Source organism: Piliocolobus tephrosceles, chromosome 14, assembly GCF_002776525.5.
Source record: "Piliocolobus tephrosceles isolate RC106 chromosome 14, ASM277652v3, whole genome shotgun sequence".
In the NCBI taxonomy this organism is placed as follows: Eukaryota; Metazoa; Chordata; class Mammalia; order Primates; family Cercopithecidae; genus Piliocolobus; species Piliocolobus tephrosceles.
In genome coordinates, this window is record NC_045447.1 from 27,355,630 (window position 1) to 27,374,495 (window position 18,866).

The 18,866-nt window shown below is 44.8% G+C and overlaps 1 protein-coding gene across 2 annotated transcripts in view; it reads left to right on the plus strand.

Annotated features, from left to right (window-relative positions):
* Nucleotides 1-935: 935 nt before the first annotated feature.
* The window catches only part of PTGR1 (prostaglandin reductase 1), a 34,959-nt gene continuing 17,028 nt past the window's right edge, over nucleotides 936-18,866 (plus strand). Inside the window, exons 1-6 of one of the 2 annotated variants that reach the window (XM_023201944.1) lie at nucleotides 936-1,193; nucleotides 3,354-3,469; nucleotides 5,717-5,762; nucleotides 6,955-7,011; nucleotides 12,172-12,339; nucleotides 16,526-16,643. In XM_023201944.1, coding sequence (XP_023057712.1) covers nucleotides 3,364-3,469; nucleotides 5,717-5,762; nucleotides 6,955-7,011; nucleotides 12,172-12,339; nucleotides 16,526-16,643 — 495 coding nt within the window. In that variant the 5' untranslated portion in view covers nucleotides 936-1,193; nucleotides 3,354-3,363. Of the gene's footprint in view, nucleotides 1,194-1,311; nucleotides 1,457-3,353; nucleotides 3,470-5,716; nucleotides 5,763-6,954; nucleotides 7,012-12,171; nucleotides 12,340-16,525; nucleotides 16,644-18,866 lie in introns of those variants that run through there. The other variant, XM_023201933.1, reaches the window with a different exon arrangement.

Below are 18,866 nucleotides of genomic sequence, written 5' to 3' on the forward strand. Positions count from 1 at the left end.
CAATGAGCCGGGTGTGGTGGTGGGCCTGGAATCCCAGCTTCTAGGGAGGCTGAAGGAGGATCACTTGAGCCCAGGAGTTCAAGGCTGCAATGAGCTGTGATACCCACCACTGCACTCCAGCCTGGGTGACAGAGCGAGACCTCAAAATAATTAAAATTAAGTAAATAAAGACATTGAATCTTCATAATGACTGGGAGTTAGGCATTGTTCTTATCCCCATCTCAAAATAATTAAAATTAAGTAAATAAAGACATTGAATCTTCATAATGACTGGGAGTTAGGCATTGTTCTTATCCCCATCTTGCTGATGGCTGAACTGATTGAGGCAAAGAGAAGGTAAGTAAGTCTTTGAAAGCGACACAACTAGTAAGTGGTAGGCGCAGGCTTCGAACCTGCAGCCTTCTAATACCAACCACTTAGCTTCAGGTTCAACCGCTGCCTGATACCACCTCTCCTTGCAGAGGCCGGATCAAGGCCTGATGTCTGCTAGGGTGTGATATGTGGGGTGCCTCAGTGGCAAGAGCGCTTACTCCTGCCTGGGGGCGTCTGGCAAGCGTTCCTAGAGGTGACCTTGAATTGGCTCCTGGAAGGCGAGTAGGTGTTCAGCAGGCGTACTGGGGACGGACAGGCAGAGTGTCTGCACCCCAGCCCTGGGCGAAAGCTTGCCCTGCGGGAAAACGGCCAGACTGACCAGGAGCCCAGGAATCGGAACCAGCACCGGGGGCTGATTAGGGCTGCGGCCGCCCCAGGCCCTGCCTTTGGCCCCTCCTGGCCTGCCCTGCAGCCGTTTCGGCTCGTTCCCCCACGGGGCATATTTCCGCAGGGCTCCGAATTAGGACCCCAGGCGCAGGTCCAGTGTCACCTGGACAAACCTCTGTTAGGGGTTTTAATATCTGAAGTCCCCAACGCCCCTACACACAGAAACACATATACATATGCACACGCGCGCGCGCACATGCACATAGGCACACACAGATAAGCGCACACACACACACACACACAAACGCACTCAGATTCCCGGGACCCTGGATTTCCTCCTGAGACCTTCTCAGGGACGGCGCTCTTACCCTCCAGAAGCAGCCCCGCCTTGGAGTGGCCCCACCCTCTCCTGGGACCTGTCATAAAGCGGTCCTCTGGCGCCCGGCCGCGCAGTCCCAGCCGCCTTCCCCAGGCAGTGGAAACCTCGGGCTCCTGTAAGGAGACCTCCTGCTTTCTTTCCTTCACTTTTCTCCCTCCCTTAACCCCCTTGCTTTCTTCCTGCCAAGTTTCTAGACGCCGCAGTGGAGGAAGTTTGCGCTTCGCCCTCCTCCCCTTACGCCGAAATGACCGCTGGGTCTTGCACTCGGAGGATCTTGGGAGCCCGTGTCCCGACGCCTCCCGGCCCTGCAGTTTTTGGAGAGCTTGGAGACGCGCGCAGGAGGGAATAGGAAAGCTTGGTTACAATCCGGGACACCCGGTAGCTGCCTGCACTCGGGAAGGGGCAGGCCAGGGAACTTGCGGGACTGCACAACTAGGGGAAGGTAGAAGAAGAAAGATGGGGGTGGGGGTTTGGGAATGGGCACGCGGGCGGTGGGTGGCGGGTGGCGGGCGGCGGGGGTGGGAGCAAAGGGCGAGCGGGCAAAGGCCGGTCGCCCCGCCAGGCCCCCTCCTCGGGCGGGCGAGACCTTCCCGGGACCTCGCCCCTCTGGGTCCAGACCCTTTCCAGAAGGGCTTCTGGACTTGTAGCGAGTTTGGAATGCCCAGCAGTTGCTTTCTAGGGAAAAGGGACAAAGATGTGTGGACACTTAAAAAGTTGAACTCATAGAAATAACGACTAGAATGATGGTTGCCAGAGGCTGGGAGCGGGTTCGGGGGTGAATGGGGGCTTGTTGGCCAAAGGGTACAAAGTTCAGAGACGAGAGGAGTAGGTTCTGAGATCTGTTGCACTGCAGGGTGACTAGAGCCAATAATGTGTATTTCAAAATAAGCAAAAGCAAACTTCAAATGTCTCACCATAAAAATGATACTTAGGGACGGGCGCAGTGGCTCACGCCTGTAATCCCAGCACTTTAGGAGGTCGAGGCGGGTGGATCATTAGAGCTCAGGGGCTCTAGACCAGTCTGGCCAACATGGGGAAACCCCGTCTCTACTAAAAATACAAAAATTAGCCAGGCCTGGTGGCGGGCGCCTGTAATCCCAGCTACTCAGGAGGCTGAGACAGGAGAATCCCTTGAACTCGGGAGGCGGAGGTTGCACTGAGCTGAGATGGCGCCATTGCACTCCAGCCTGGGCGACAGAGCGAGACTCCGTCACCAAAAAAAAAAAAAAAAGTCTTTATTAAAAAAGAAAAAACAAGAAGGAACAACCCCGGGCTGCAGATCTGACCGCCCCCCGGGCTCCCGGCCACGCTTGTCCCCTCCCCGCCGCACCGGTGGGGAGCTGGGGAGGTCAGCGGCAGCTCCAGAACTTTTTGTAACTGGATCGTTTGTAGCGGATGCACACGCGGGAAGGCGCGGTTCCCAAGTGATTTGGCCGAGTTCAGTCCAAGCAGAACGTCCTGAACCCCCAGCTCAGGGCACACTTCATCATCTTCCCTTGCTTTGGTGTAGCGTTTAAGCTCAAAATCGGTTTGGTGTGGAGTTTAAACTCAAATCCCTGCTGGGCCAAAGAAAACTCGCACCCGATGGCTGAGCGCCAGTGGTTCACACCTGGAATCCCAGCACTTTGGGAGGCCGAAGCGGGCGGATCGCCTAGGGAACACATTGAGGCTCCTCTCTACAGGAAAAAGAGAAAAAAGTATTTAAAAAAAAAAAAAAAAAAAACGCACCTGAAAATGGGGCGGAGCAGCGGCGCCCCCCGGTGGTTTTCAGGAGTTCTGAGATTGCCTTGAAATGCTTGGCTCTTTCCTTCTGAAAGAGGTGCATGGACTTCTTTCTATTGGGTTCTTTGTGTTTGATGCTTTTTCTTAGAATTCATTCCATGTGAGATGACAAACGGAATGGAATATTCGCACTCCCCGTAACTGTTCAGTGCCATAAAGAAACTCTAGCCTAGCAGTGGCTGGGAAGAATTTCTTTGTTGATTTATATTTTTTCCTTTTCTTGAAGATTCTTTAAACCTCAGTTTCCTCATCCGTACACTGGCAACGATACTAATGTCTATCTTATAGGGAAGTTATAAGGATAAAATGAGGTAATCTGTATGAAGTGCTTAGCACAGCACCAGAAACGTAGTAAATATTAAATGAATGTGGTTGGTGTTATCTGATAATGATGGGATTTGAGGATATTGTAGTTGTGCTATCTGGGCTCAGTTTGATGGGGAGGGAACTGTTAGAATGCATGGCAGTTGACTACGTATTTACCGAGTTCTAGGAGCTTCAGGATGGTTCGTACTAAGATATGGACCCTGAAGAAGCACTTTGTTGGCCATCCTACTAACAGTGACTTTGAGTTGAAGACAGCTGAGCTACCACCCTTAAAAAATGGAGGTAAGTCATACTAAAAATATTTCAGAGATGGAAGGGACTGTATCAGTTAGCTTTTGCTGCATAACAAACTACCCCAAAGTCTAGTGACTTTAAGCAACAATGGTTTATTAGTTCACAATTCTTTGGGTTGGCAATCTGGGCTGAGTTAAGCTGGGTGGTTCTTCTTAGGTCTCATCTGGGGTAAATGGTGAATTTAGGATGAGTCTGCTCACATGTCTGCTGGTTAGCAGACTTTCTGTTGGGGTGCATGACTTAGTTCTCATCTATGTGGCCTTTCTAGCAGGCTGGTTTGAGCTCTGTTCTTATAGTGGTCCCATAGATCTAGAGCAGCAGGAGTTGCCAAGCTCCAATGTGCAAGCACTTTTTTTTTTTTGAGACAGAGTCTTGCTCTGTTGCCCAGGTCGGAGTACATTGGCATGATCTTGGCTCATTGCAACCTCTGCCTCCCAGGTCCAAGTGATTCTCCTGCCTCAGCCTCCTGAGTAGCTGGGACTACAGGCACCCATCAACACACCCTGCTAATTTTTGTTTTTTTTTTTTTTTGTATTTTTAGTAGAGACAGAGTTTCACCATGTTGGCTAGGCTGATCTCAAACTCCTGACTTCAGGTGATCCACCCGCCTTGGCCTCCCAAAGCGCTGGGATTACAGGTGTGAGCCACAGTGCCCGGCCTTAATGTTTGTATTTTTAGTAGAGACGGTGTTTCCCCATCTTTGCCAGGCTGGTCTTGAACTCCTGACCTCAGTTGAACAGCCCACCTTGACCTCCCAAAGTGCTGGGATTAAAGGTGTGAGCTACCACGCCCCGCTGTGCAAGCGCTTTTCAAGCCTCTACTTGTGCCACGTTTGCTAGTATCCCACGGTCAAAACAAATCACAAAACCAAGCTCAGGTTTGAGAGGCAGAAAATAGATTTCTCCATGGGAAAAATGGCAAGGAGACCAGCACACAAGGGTGGGAGTTATTTGTGGCCATTTTCCAAATGCCACATAGACCTTTCCAGGGTTTTCTGTGTGAAGCCTGGATGTCACGTGGCAGGAAGCCGCTGCTTTCACTGATAATTGAAATTCATGCTTGAGCGCATTACTCTTCATGGCTTAGACCAGACTGTGGGGAGGATGTCCTCTGTATCCTCATGAGCCTGATGATGGCAGTGAGGTAAGCACTGCCCAGTAGCTATATGAAGAGTTCAGACTATAAGAGGAGTCTCTGAGGAGTGTTTACAGGTAGGTAAGCTTTTGAGAAAAGGGGATGCAATCAAGTAGCATGGCAAAGTGATCAGTCCCATCTAAGCTGTGAGGGCCATGACTCAAATTCAAAATTCCAAAGAATGTGTACATGAGAGTCACTCCAGCAAAATGCATGTTCTCTAACACTAACTGGGGCTGGTGGTGAAACCATAGGGTGAGCACTGCAACATAATGGTTTAAATGTGACCTTGGCCAAGTTACTTAACCTAACCTTAAATAAAATGGAAACAGTATTTGTTGAATATCAAATGACATAATTCATGTAAAGCATGGAATGAGTGCTGAGTAAATAGTATTATTATTATTATTATTAACTGGGCTGGGCCAAAAACGAGAACCCCTTCTTGTCTCTGCTATAGAAGCACAGATAGGAAGACATTCCTGAAGCACAAGTATTATCTGTGTTTTTTTTAGAATACCAAAAACAGGTTGGGCATGGTGGCTCGTGCCTGTAATCCCAGCGCTTTGGGAGGCCAAGGCGGGCAGATCTCTTGAGATTAGAAGTTCAAGACCAGCCTGGCCAACACGGTGAAACCCCATCTCCACTAAAAATACAAAAATTAGCCAGGTGTGGTGGCGGGCGTCTGTAATCCCAGCTTCTCAGGAGACTGAGACAGGAGAATCACTTGAACCTGGGAGATAGAGGTTGCAGTGTGCAGAGATCAAGCCACTGCACTCCAGCCTGGGCAACAGAGCAAGACTCCGTCTCAAAACAAAAAAAAGCCAAGCAAAGGCATCAGGCCTTGAGTTCTGTTTTTTTCCTTCAACTTTTATTTTAGTGTTAGGGATACATATGCAGGCTTGTTATACGGGTAAATCACACGTGGCTGAGGTTTGGTGTACGAATGATCCTGTCGCCCAGGTAGAGAGCATGGTACCTCATAGGTAGTCTCTCAACCTTCGTCCCGGTCTCACCGTCCCCTGTCTAGTGGTGCTCAGTGTCTATTGTTCCTCTTAGGCCTTGAGTTTCTAATTGCCTATGGAATGCTTTATTTTGTAGAGGTCCTGCTTGAAGCTTTGTTCCTCACCGTGGATCCTTACATGAGGTATTATTTATTTCCCCCCTCAAAACGCTAATGCTGTGTTACATGCTATTTGGAAGTAGTCCATCTTTTAAAATATCCAACTGACTTAAAACATTGTCACTTTCCCTGTTTCTCCCAGCTAGTATCATTGATGGGATTCATGCACGTTCACCTTTTGCAGGCAAAGGTCTAAGTAGCTTAGTGAGGGATCACCTCGGTTCCTTTGTCCCAACCATCTCCTATCTGCCCTGCACAATTCGCCTTTTACTGCTCAACAGAATTACTTCCAGAAAAAAAAAGAAAAAGAAAGAAAGAAAGAAAAAGCTTAAAACAAAAAAAATTAAAAAATAAAGTCTGGGCAACATGGCAAAACCCTGTCTCTACTAAAAATACAAAAAAATTAGCCGGGCGTGGTGGCGCATGCCTGTGGTCCCAGCGACTCAGGAGGATGAGGCAGAAAGATCACTTGAGCCTGGGAGGCAGAGGTTGCAGTGAGCCGAGATTGTGCCACTGTACTCCAGCCTAGTTAACGGAGTAAGACCCCGTCTCATAAAGAAAAAAGAAGCCAAACCCAAATTTGTCTATTTCACTACTGGCCACTAATTTGGATAGAGGAAGATGCTAAGACTAAAATCAGCTTTTCTGGCCTTCCATTTACCTGTATTCTTTTAATGTAGGTAAATCTGCAGTTGACTCAAACTTATATACTCAGCAAACAACTCAAGGAGGGGAGGAAATCTAAAGGCTTTATTGACCACTAAGTCCTCAGTATTTTTTTGCCCAGGTAAATAACATAGCCATCATTCTTTTACTTTTTTTCATAGCTCATTGATAAAGATTCAAATCTGAAGTGGAAAATACAGTTTAAAACTGTTAATTGGCATCTTTTTGTGTAGCTAGTGTTTTGGGTAATAACTACCCAGTGGTGCCTGGGTTATATTTTTTAAGTCATTGGTAGAAATTCATGTTTACTTGAACATGGAGGTAAGACTTTTGTGTTCACTCATAAAAGAATCCAATCGGAGTGCTTATCTGAGATCACAGAGCAGAACTTCCTCTAACAGCTTTCCTCCTGCATCTCACCTAGTTGTAGCCCTTCATCTGTCTGGGTTTTATCGCCGCATACACTTACCCAGCAGTTTTCCATTAGCTTGAAACTCAAAACAGCCCCCCGATGCTCTTATGTGTTAAGAATGGAATTTTTTTTTTTCAGAATTTTAGCCAAAACATTGAAAGAAGGTGATACAATGATGGGGCAGCAAGTGGCCAGGTAATTATTTTCATTTGTCTCAATGCTTGGAAAATATGTCTCTTCTTTACCTCCTGCTGGGTCCTGTCTCTGTCCATCACTCCTACAATTTCTTCAGCCTGTGTGGTTCACTTACTGTGTGATCTTGGAATCAACTTGGGAAATCCTGTTCCCTTATGGACTAGCTGGAAAGGAGGGAAGGATGTGAAATTGTCATTTTTTCAGCTTCACTTTGCCATCCTTACTTTTAATCACTAAAAAAAAAAAAATCATCCAGGTCATGATTATTGTAAAAATTCAAATAAAACAAAAATTTTTATCTTGGAAATTGAAAGTTCCCCCATCATCTGAACCTTAAGGACAACTATTGTTAATATATTATTATTTCAAAAATTGTTGGCCAGCACAGTGGCTCACGCTTGTAATCCCAGCACTTTGGGAGGCCAAGGCGGGTGGATCACCTGAGGTCGGGAGTTCAAAACCAGCCTGGCTAACATGGCGAAACCCCGTCTCCACTAAAAATACAAAAATTAGCTGGGCACAGTGGTAGGCACTTGTAATCCCAGCTACTTGGGAAGCTGAGGCAGAAGAATCTCTTGAACCTAGGAGGTGGAGGTTGCAGTGAGCAGAGATCGCACATTGCACTCCAGCCTTGGGCGACAGAGCGAGACTCTGTCTCAAAAAAAAAAAAAAAAAATTATTCATGTTTTCTGTATTTTATAGTTTAATCTTTTACGACAAAAATTTTGAGTCATTTAGTTTTTATATTGGAATAATGAGTGGGGCCAGGTTCAGTGGCTCACGCCTGTAATTCTAACACTTTGGGAGGTCAAGGTGGATGGAATGCTTGAATTCAAGAGTTCGAGACCAGCCTGGGAAACATGGCAAAACCCTGTCTCTAAAAAAAAGCAAACATCTCATTCTTTATTTTTTTAAATTGTGTGTCTCAATGACTAGCCAGTTATTATAATACCATTTGTAGAAATCTTATATGGATCCTTCCTGGGATTTCAATGACCTTACAGATTTATTTAGAGGAAACTGACATCTTTACAATTTCTTTCTCCAAACACAAGGTACGCTTCTCCATTTACTCATTTTGTCTTATATCCCATTAAATTTTCTTCATGTAGGTCTTATACGTTTCTTGCTAACAATTAAAGAAATGAACACGTATTTGAGCTTGCTGGATTGGCAAACTATTTTTAAAAATATTATAGTAATGGAGATGATACACTCATACATAGATGGTGGAAGGGGAAGTTGGCACAACCTTCTAGAAAGGAATTTGGAAATTTGGCAATATGCAGCAAGAGTTACAAACGTTTTAATACTCTTTGACCTAGTAATACCATTTATAGAAATCCTAAGGAAACAGTATTGAGCCAAGTGCAGTGGCTCATTCCTATAATCCCAGCACTTCAGGAGGCCGAGGTGGGTGAATCTAGGAGTTTGAGACCACCCTGGGCAACATGGTAAACCCCATCTCTACAAAAAAATACAAAAAAGTCTGGGCACAGTGGCTCATGCCTGTAATCTCAGTACTTTGGGAGGCTGAGGTGGGTGGATCACCTTAGCTCAGGAGTTCTAGATTAGCCTGGGCAACATGGTGAAACCTTGTCTGTACTAAAAATACAAAAATTAGCTGGGCGTAGTGGGTGGTCGCCTGTAATCCCAGCTATTCAGGAGGCCAAGGCAGGAGAATTGCTTGAACCTGGGAGGCGGAGGTTGCAGTGAGCTGAGATCACACCATTGCACTCCAGCCTGGGCAACATGGTGAAACCTCCTCTCTTTTTTTTTTTTTTTTTTTGAGACGAAGTCTCGCTCTGTCGCCCAGGCTGGAGTGCAGTGGCGCGATCTCGGCTCACTGCAAGCTCCGCCTCCCGGGTTTACACCATTCTCCTGCCTCAGCGTCCCGAGGAGCTGGGACTACAGGCGCCCGCCACCTCGCCCGGCTAGTTTTTTGTATTTTTTTAGTAGAGACGGGGTTTCACCGTGTTAGCCAGGATGGTCTCGATCTCCTGACCTCGTGATCCGCCCGTCTCGGCCTCCCAAAGTGCTGGGATTACAGGCTTGAGCCACCGCGCCCGGCCGAAACCTCCTCTCTACTAAAAATACAAAAACTAGCTGGGCGTGGTGGTGGTCGCCTGTAATCCCAGCTATTCAGGAGGCCAAGGCAGGAGAATTGCTTGAACCTGGGAGGCGGAGGTTGCAGTGAGCTGAGATCACACCATTGCACTCCAGCCTGGCAATAGATTGAAACTCTTGTCTCAAAAAAAAGAAAAAAAATTGGAGGGCCGCGGTGGCTCACCCCTGTAATCCCAGCACTTTGGGAGGCCAAGGCGGGTGGATCACAAGGTCAGGGGACCAAGACCATCCTGGCTAACATGGTGAAACCCCGTGTCTACTAAAAATACAAAATATTAGCTGGGCGTGGTGTCGGGCGCCTGTATTCCCAGATACTTGGGAGGCTGAGGCAGGAGAATGGCGTGAACCCAGGAGGTGGAGCTTGCAATGAGCCAAGATCGCGCCACTGCACTCAGCCTGGGTAACAGAGCGAGACTCCATCTCAAAAAAAAAAAAAAAAAAAAGGAAAATTAGATGAATGTGGTAGTATGCTACTGTGGTCCCAGCTACTCAGTCTCAGCTACTCAGGAGGCCAAGGTGGGAGGATCATTTGAGCTCAGGGGAGGTTGAGGTTGTGGTGAACCATGATTGCCCCACAACACTCCAGCCTGAGCAACAGTGGGAGACTGTCTCTCAAAAAAAAAAAAAAGAAAAAAGAAAAAGATAATTGATTTGCTCCAAAACGACCACCAGAGTACTCCAGACGACCACCAGAGTAAGTGCCAGAGAATAGGCAAGTAAGCAGGGTAAAAGAAAACTTTATTAACTTGCCAATGTGAAGGAAGGGCGAGGTTCACCGGTCTCCGGCTGTGGAGGCCGACGAAGTCGCTCCGGTGTTCTCCAGCAAGGTTCCTAGTTCCGCACAGGAGCAGGGGCCAAGGAACTTCACACCGCGCTACCGCGGGGAGCGGCTTTTATGTCCTGGGCCTGGGAGTGGGCGGGCAGTGGGCGGGACATAGGCGGGTCAGGGGCGGGGAGGTAGGCGTGGTTAGGCGGGTTCTGGTTTTTCTCCGTCGGAGGTCGGGTTGCTCCTGCGCAGTCGAGGGCGTCTTTCCCGGGCGCGGGAAAGTTGACGGTGAAGAACCCGGAACTGCGCCATCTTGCCTCCCTTCGTCCAAACAATAATAATGTTTATGAATATTAATTAAAATATATTTCCTAGCAAGCAGACTCAAAGAAAAAAGGAAAAAAATAATTAATATTAGGAAAAATACTGAAAGTATCCTAATAATGGGGGCATAATTAAATTCATTACATTTTTTGAAGGATTCTTACTGACATGGAAAAAAGTATAAATTATATGGACCAATGTAATGTTAACAGATAAATTATAGGTTATAAAACACATACAATTACTTCAATTATGTAAATATGTATAATGCAGCCAGGCACGGTGGCTCACACCTGTAATCCCAGCACTTTGTGAGGCTGAGGCAGACAGATCACGAGGTCAAGAGATCAAGACCATCCTGCCCAACATGCCCTGTCTCTACTGAAAATACAAAAATTAGGTGGACATGGTGGCACGTGCCTGTAGTCCCAGCTATTCGGGAGGCTGAGGCAGGAGAAGTTGCTTGAACTCAGGAGTCAGAAGTTGCAGTATGCCGAGAAGGCATCATTGCACTCCAGCCAGGTGACAGAGCAAGACTCTGTCTCAAACAATAAACATAAAAAATAAAAAAATACGTATAGTACACATTTTAAAATACACCATTAAGATTGACATAAAATACACCCAAATGTTAGCAGTTGTCTTTGTGCTGTGAGATTAGAACTGATATTTTTATTTTATATGTTTAAAGTTTTCTAGAATAAATATGTGTTATATAACTTTATGATCTGGGGACGAAAGATGGTAAAGAAGGATAAAGAGTTGGATGAAGAAAAGGGAATCAGTAAATGAGACAGAAAGGGTGCAGCTTAGAGGAGAAGGCAGAAAGCCAGCAGAGATCATTAGTATCCTGGGAACCAATGAGGGAAGACTTTTGGGTGACCCTGTGTTAATAGAGTGGAAAAGGGTAGGCCGGGCACAGTGGCTCACACCTGTAATCCCAGCACTTTTGGAGGCCAAGGCAGGTGGATCACCAGAGGTCAGGAGTTCGAGACCAGCCTGGCCAACATGATGAAACCCCGTCCCTACTAAAACGACAAAAATTAGCCTAGTGTGGTGTTAGGTGCCTATAATCCCAGCTACTCAGGAGGCTGAGGCAGGAGAATTGCTTGAACCCAGGAGGTGAAGGTTGCAGTGAGCCGAGATCACACCATTGCACTTCAGCCTGGGCAACAAGAGCAAGACTCCATCTTAAAAAAAAAAAAAAAAATTTACATATAAAATATATATGTAAAATATATATATAATATATATATATAGAGAGAGAGAGAGAGAGACGAAGACAGAGAGAGAGAGACGGGGGTGGAGAGAGTGGAAAAGTAAAATCAGACAATGATTAAGGAATATCCACTAGATTTTGTGCTCAGGAGGTTGTTGTGACCTTAGTGGAGTAGTAGGGGTGGAAGGCAGGTTGCAGTGGGTTAGCACATGAATGGAAAGTGAAGAAGTTGGGCTGAAAAAGGAAGATGAAGGAGCAAGGAGATAGGGGAGGGATGGGATGATAAGACGGCAGAGTTGAGCATACTTATATGTTGAGTGAAAGGGAGAGTAGAGAGGAAAATCTCAAAGATTCTGGAGAGTAGAAGGCCAAGGGAAAGAGAGCGACACCTGAAGAAGAGAAGGCTAGTGTCCAGATCACCTTGAGCCAGAGGACAGAGGCCTCTTGCTTAAAAGGAAGAGAAGTGGGTGAGAACAGGTGCTCCTCACCCCGTGAGGCGCTCCTCACCCCATGATCCACTCCTCAAGTGGCTGGGCCAGTTGAGAGTTATCTGATGATCCCTATGCCGAAGGCTAAGAATTAAGATGGAGGGGGTGGTGGACTATCAGTTGTGGAATATCAACCTCAGTGCCCTTTTGTCAACACTAACCCCACAGCATCCTGACTCCCTTGAAAGGGAAGACATGTCCCATGCCTTAATGTCTTAATGTGCTTTATCTTTCAGAATTGTGGAAAGTAAAAATGCAGACCTACCAAAAGGAACTATTGTACTGACTTCTCCAGGCTGGACAACACACTCCATTTCTGATGGGAAAGATCTGGAAAAGCTGCTGACAGAGTGGCCAGACACAATACCAGTGTCTTTGGCTCTGGGGACAGTTGGCATGCCAGGGTGAGTTTCATGGATATATTTCATTTGTTTGAATGTCTGACACTCTGGTTTTCCAAAATGGTTTGTTCAGAACTTGGTCAACAGGAAGATATTTGATGCATGATAGGCTCAGGGGCTGATTAGAGAAGATGGCAGGACTAAGCAGGAAGATCAACCTAAGTGTCCATCAATGGGTGAATGGATAAAGAAAACATGGTCTATATACACAGTGGAATACTATTCAGCCTTAAAAAAGAAGCAAATCTTGTCATTTGTGACAACATTGGAGGACTTTATGTGAAGTGAAATAAGCCAGGCACAGAAGGGCAAATACCACATTATTTCACTTAAATGTGGAATCTAAAAAAGTTGAACTCATAGAATTAGAGAGTAGAATGATGGTTACCAGGGGCCGGGAGGGTGAAGGGTTAGGGAGATGTTGGTCAAAGGATACAAAATTTCAGTTAGACCCACCATGCCTGGCATGAATAAATATTTTAATAATTAATATTTACTAAAATTAATACCTTCTTACATTCAATTAGTGGACACTAAACAATTGCAGCACTTCTTGTTCTTTTCTGCCTTCCCTGTACCCTCTACGGGTGAGAGCTCTTCCTCTTCCTTTGTTATCCCACCCATCATTCCCTCTGCACTGTGAACGAGGTGTAGGGGAGGAGAGGTGAAGGCAGACATGAGGAAACTTTGGTTGTTGAGAAGGTAATTTGTAATATATTAGGAGATCCTGACTCCTAAAAGAGAAGGTGATTTATTCACTCGTGTGTATTTCTTATTCATCTGATCTAAGCCACTAAGGAGTGCATGTTAATGTACGTTTACTCTAAACAATCAACCAGTGGTTCTCAGTGACCGAGGTGGGGAGTCATACATGCCCGTTTCTAAGAATCCTCTGGCAACACATCACCCTTTCAATGAGACTTCCTGTCATTATGAGTCACTGACCAATGGGATGGGTCTTCTTTGCTAATGCCAGAGTTTTCTGGGCCAGTTCACTTAACCCCAAAAGAGAAGCAGAGGTTATACTTTCTGATTGAGTTATTCCTCCTGTGACAACCAGCATCCCCTCTCCCAATATACCTTCTAGATATTTCCAGAGTTGGCTTTCAATTAGATATTCTGATCTAAGATACTCAGAGCCTTTCCCAAACATTATCTCCTTTTAAAATAAAATGGAGGCTGGGCATGGTGGCTCATGCGTGCAAGCCCAGCACTTTCGGAAGCCGAGGCAGGCAGATCACGAGGTCAGGAGTTCGAGTCCAGCCTGACCAACATGTAGAGACCAACATGTCTCTACTAAAAATACAAAAATTAGCCAGGCATGGTGGCATGTACCTGTAATCTCTGCTACTAAGGAGGCTGAGGCAGGAGAATCACTTGAACCCAGGAGGCGGAGATTGCAGTGGGCCAAGATCGCACCACTGCACTCCAGCCTGGGTGACAGAGCGAGATTCCATCTCAAAAAATAATAAAAAATATATATATAAATAAAATAAAGTAAAATGGAGATAAGATGAAGAAGCCAAAAGTAAAGAAATCCTTGAGGGAAAATGAATGTTGTACTTTGGATTAAGAAGGACTTAACAGAATCAGTGGTTTGGAGAGCAAATACATGAATACATGTGCTCTTCCAACTTAATTGAAGGAAAAGATGCAAAACTTTGGGGGAATGTTAAATCTGTGGAGTCTGGACAGCTAAAAGACACCCTAGATTTCAAAATTCAACTTCTCTTTTAATCTATATCAGAAGTGCTAGCATTCTTGAAAGTTGACCCATCCCAGCCAGGTATGGTGGCTCATGCTGGTAATTCAAGCACTTTGGGAGGCTGAGCAGGAGGATCGTCTTAGGTAAGGAGTTGGAAACCAGTCTGGGCAACATAGTGAGACCTTGTCTCTACAAAAAAAATCCAGAAATTGGCTGGGTGTGGTGGTATGTGCCTGTAGTCCCAGCTACTTGGAAGGTTGAGGTGGGAGGATAGATTGAGCCCTAGAGGTTTAGGCTGCAGTGAGCTGTGATTTTGCCACTGCACTCCAGCCTGGGCAATAGCACAAGACCCTGTCTCAAACATTTTTTTTTTTGTAAGGGGAGTAGTTCTCAATTGCTAGCATTCATAAGAATCACCTAGAGTCTTAGTAACATTTGGATTATTTCTGAATCAGTGGGTCTAGGGTGAGGCCTGAGAATCTAAATGTTAAACAAACATTTCAGCCGGGTACGGTGGCCTACACCAGTAATTCCAGCACTTTGGGAGGCACAGGCAGGCAGATCACAAGGTCAGGAGTTCGAGACTAGCTTGGCTAACATGGTGAAACGCCGTCTCTACTAAAGACACAAAAAATTAGCTGAGCATGGTGGTACATGCCTGCAATCCCAGCTACTGGGGAGGCTGAGGCAGGAGAATCGTTTGAACCTGGGAGTCAGAGGTTGCAGTGAGCCGAGATTACGCCATTGCACTCCAGCCTGGGCAACAGGGCGAGACTTTTGTCTAAAAAAAAATTCAGGTGATTCTGAGACACCTGGTGCTGCCCTGCCCTTTTGAATAACATTGTGTTAAGGGAGATACTTGGATTCTCAGAAAAAGTGCTGCCTGTGCCTGTGCCTGTCACTGCATTCTATTCAATGCCAACCTCTCATGGGCCCCAAATATAGTCAGAGGCTGTGTAAGCTAAGTAATGTCAACATGTAGTTGTTGTTTTTTTTTTTTTTTTTAATGCACAAATAACTTTACATGAATTTGTCTGAAATTCTGCAAGTGCCTTAACAATCACTATAATGGGTCCGGATTTTATTGGCTCAGATGCAGAGCTGCAACAATATAGCTTAAAATTTTCCACTACTGAACTTCATTTCTATCTCAACCCCTCCTTTTGGCTGGTGTCATAAGAGAAAACCTCAGTTAAATTCAGTGATTTCTCACATCATTTCAAATATAAAACTCAGAATTTCTTTTTTCTTCTCCTTGGGGTTGTTGCAAAGCTCCAAGGATAATACAAGTTCAGTGTCAGTAGAAGAGGGACCACAACAACTTCTTGATCTTGATCTGTACTGGTCTTAAGCTGGTCTCCTGCTCAAAGTTACTTCCTTCTCTAAGTTTTGAGATCTTTTTCCCCCTTTCTTCTTCCCACCCTTCCTTCCCCTTCCTTTTTTACACTTTGAAGATTTTCTGAGGAATGAAATGGAAATACATATATACCGTCAAATGATCAGCCTCTAAACAAAAACAACTCCTAGGTACCCCAAATTCATATTTCATTCAGAATTTGAACTCCTCAAAATTGCCACTGCCAAGGACATCATTGTGAAAGTAGAGGATGCTTAATACCATCTTACATGAAATTAGTGGGCAATAAACAATTCCAGCACTTCCTGGTCTTTCCTGCCTGCCCTGTACCCTCTACGGGTAAGAGCTTTTCCTCTCTGTTCTCCTCTGTTATGCATCATTCCCTCTGGACTGTGAGCCAGGTGTAGGGGAGAAGAGGTGAAGGGAGACACGAGGAAACTTTGGTGGTGAAGAAAGTCTTCAATCCTATCACCTTCCAAACTCATAATCCAAAGAGGTGTGGTGGTGTCTTCATCCAGTCCGCATCAGTACTGCCAGTGCTGCATCTTTGTATATCCAGTAGCTCTTTTCCTGCAAGCTAAATTTGACCTCTTACTTAGGGTAATAAGTAAGATTAATTTCTGGAGAAATTCTGGAAGGTCTTCTATACCACTTTGGAGTCATGGAAAGCTCCAGATGCTCCCTGTGACCCTCTCATTCCTAATATCACACATTGTAGCTATCTATGGTAATGTCACCCTGATTATATGGGAGCTTCTCCCATGAAGCTCAACATCTCCATAGAACTTATATGGGAATGACGCATAGCTCTCTCTTCTTGAATCCCCAAAGTTTGAGAAAAATGATCTATCTTTTGTCCCTGAAATTTGGCCTGTGAATGCACAGGATACAGCTCCTTTCTAGCCAACTCTCCCTTCCCTCCCTAGTTCACATCATCTTTATTCCTATCTGAGAGTAGAGATGGAAGAAGTAAAGCAACAGTGACTGGCAATATTTATTTCCTATATTTTTGTCTTTTACTCGGACCTATGACACTGGGCCATTGAGAAGGCCTTCAAGATACATATAAATGAGTTATAGAGGAAAGAAACCACTCTATTCATATATCCTTAATTTTCTTCCTTTAGCCTGACTGCCTACTTTGGCCTACTTGAAATCTGTGGTGTGAAGGGTGGAGAAACAGTGATGGTTAATGCAGCAGCTGGAGCTGTGGGCTCTGTTGTGGGGCAGATTGCAAAGCTCAAGGTAAGTGCCTTTCTCCAGTAACAAGCCTTTCTTCTAAACCCACTGGGAATGCAACAGTGAATGCAGCAGATCTTCCTTGGCCTCAGGGAATTTATAGACCAGTGGTCTTCTTTAGAAGTTGGAGATTGAGAAATTGGAAGAATGAGGAAAACTAGACCAAAGATAAGCTGAACATTTTAATTTGATAACATTGCAGACAATCAAGTCAGAAATGGCCTCTGTCTAGAGTAGTGAGTTTATCAGCATTAATCATTTTCATATTTTCTACTGAACATTCTGTCGCTACAGTTTAATCTTCTTTCTTCATGATTGTCCTTAGCAATAGAAGAAGGGACTTGAGATCAGCCAACTGAGAGTCATCAGCTACGTGGCCCCACTGCAAAGGCTGTTGTACTAGAAAGAAATGGGCATTAAGCCCAGAGCAGTGGGGCCATGGCTTGGGAACTAACTCCTGGCAGTACCTAGGACAAGGAAACATTGGCTCTAATTTAGGCAGATGTCTGCTCAAGGGATCCAATCTGATGGTGAGTGTATAGAGTAGGCGACAACTCAGACACAGTAGGGATTTGTTATTACATAGTGGGAAGGCGATGTGGCTTGACTGATCCTTTGCCCAAGGCTGGGATGCAGGATTCAGGACCTAGGTCCTAGGGGACAAGTTAGATGGAGTACAGATGAGTACAGGGCTACAACCAATGGCCAAGGGTTTGGACTGGTCTCCAGTGCTAATGGGAGCTTGGAATACAAATATGAGGCTACCATAGAAGTTGTAGAATAATTTGTTTAAGTAAGTAATTCAATAGGAATAGATATTAAATTTTATCAAATGCCATTGCAACATTTATCAGGTTCACATTTCAGTGAATGAATTACATTAGTTTTCCAATGTGGAACCATTCTAACATTTCCAGAATAAGCTTTATCTGTGTATGCTATATTATGGGCTTATACTTTTGGAATTGACTTAACAACATTTAAAATAGAATTTTTGCATCTATATTCACAAGTGAATTTGATTTAAAGTTTACTTTTTGTTCTGGAATTTAGCTAACCTTGGATAATGCTAAAATTACAAAATGAATTAGGATTATTTCTAAATATTCCAATTTCAAATATCCTATTAAAGCTATAAGGGGCTTTTATCCCATAAGTTTGATAGAACTTGCGCTTCAACCTATTCTTTTATATTCAACCTTTCTGTCCATTTTATGTATGTTTCTGTAAAACGCAACTATTTGCATTTAATTCTTAACCCATCTGAAAGTCTCAGTGTTGTAATAGTTATATTTAAGCCATTCATATTAATTTTCATAACTGGAATGTTTGGTCATATTTATATTATCTTACTTTGTTTTTCATTTATTGGTTATTTCTTTCTGGGTTCAAGCGATTCTCCTGCCTCAGCCTCACAAGTAGCTGGGATTACAGGCATGCACCACCACACCTGGTTACTTTTGTATTTTTAGTAGAAACAGGGTTTCTCCAAGTTGGTCAGGCTGGTCTAGAACCCCCAACCTCTGGTGATCCGCCCGCCTCAGCCTCCCAAAGTGCTGGGATTACAGGCATGAGCCACCGCGCCTGGCCCAGGTCAGCTTTTAAGGGTGTTTGGTTAAAAAAGAGGAAGAAAACCAGGTGACTGGATGTGGATCATAAGACAAAGGAAAGCTTCTCCTTTGAGCCATGCTTCAGGTTTGGATAACTGGGTGGTATCATTCTCTACAATAATGGAGAGAAAATAAACAAGTAAGAAGCAAGGAAAAAAGTATATTCCCTTTTGAACACACTAATTATGAGGGACCTATAGGACATCCAAGTGTGAGGACATCTATAGGTTGTTGGAAATACTGATTTGGAACTCAGGAGAGAACAATGGGTTAGAATTAATAGATAGAATTAATAGATAATGAATAATCTCCATAAAGGAGGTCATAAGAGTACAAGAGATCATCCTGTGATAGTCCATAGTCTTAGAAGGAAAAAGGACCAAGGATGGCTCTCTTGCAATAGTTTCTATGAGCCAATATAATCTATAGTCTCATCCTGAAAGTGCTTTTCAGAATGCTTCCTAGCTGCTCTGTGATTAGGAAGCATCTAGTCTGGTGCTTTGGACTAAATCAAAGGGCCTGGTGCAGTGGCTTATGCCTGTAATCCCAGCACTTTAGGAGGCCAAGGCAGGAGGATCATTTGAACCCAGGAGTTCAAGATCAGCCTGGGCAACATAGG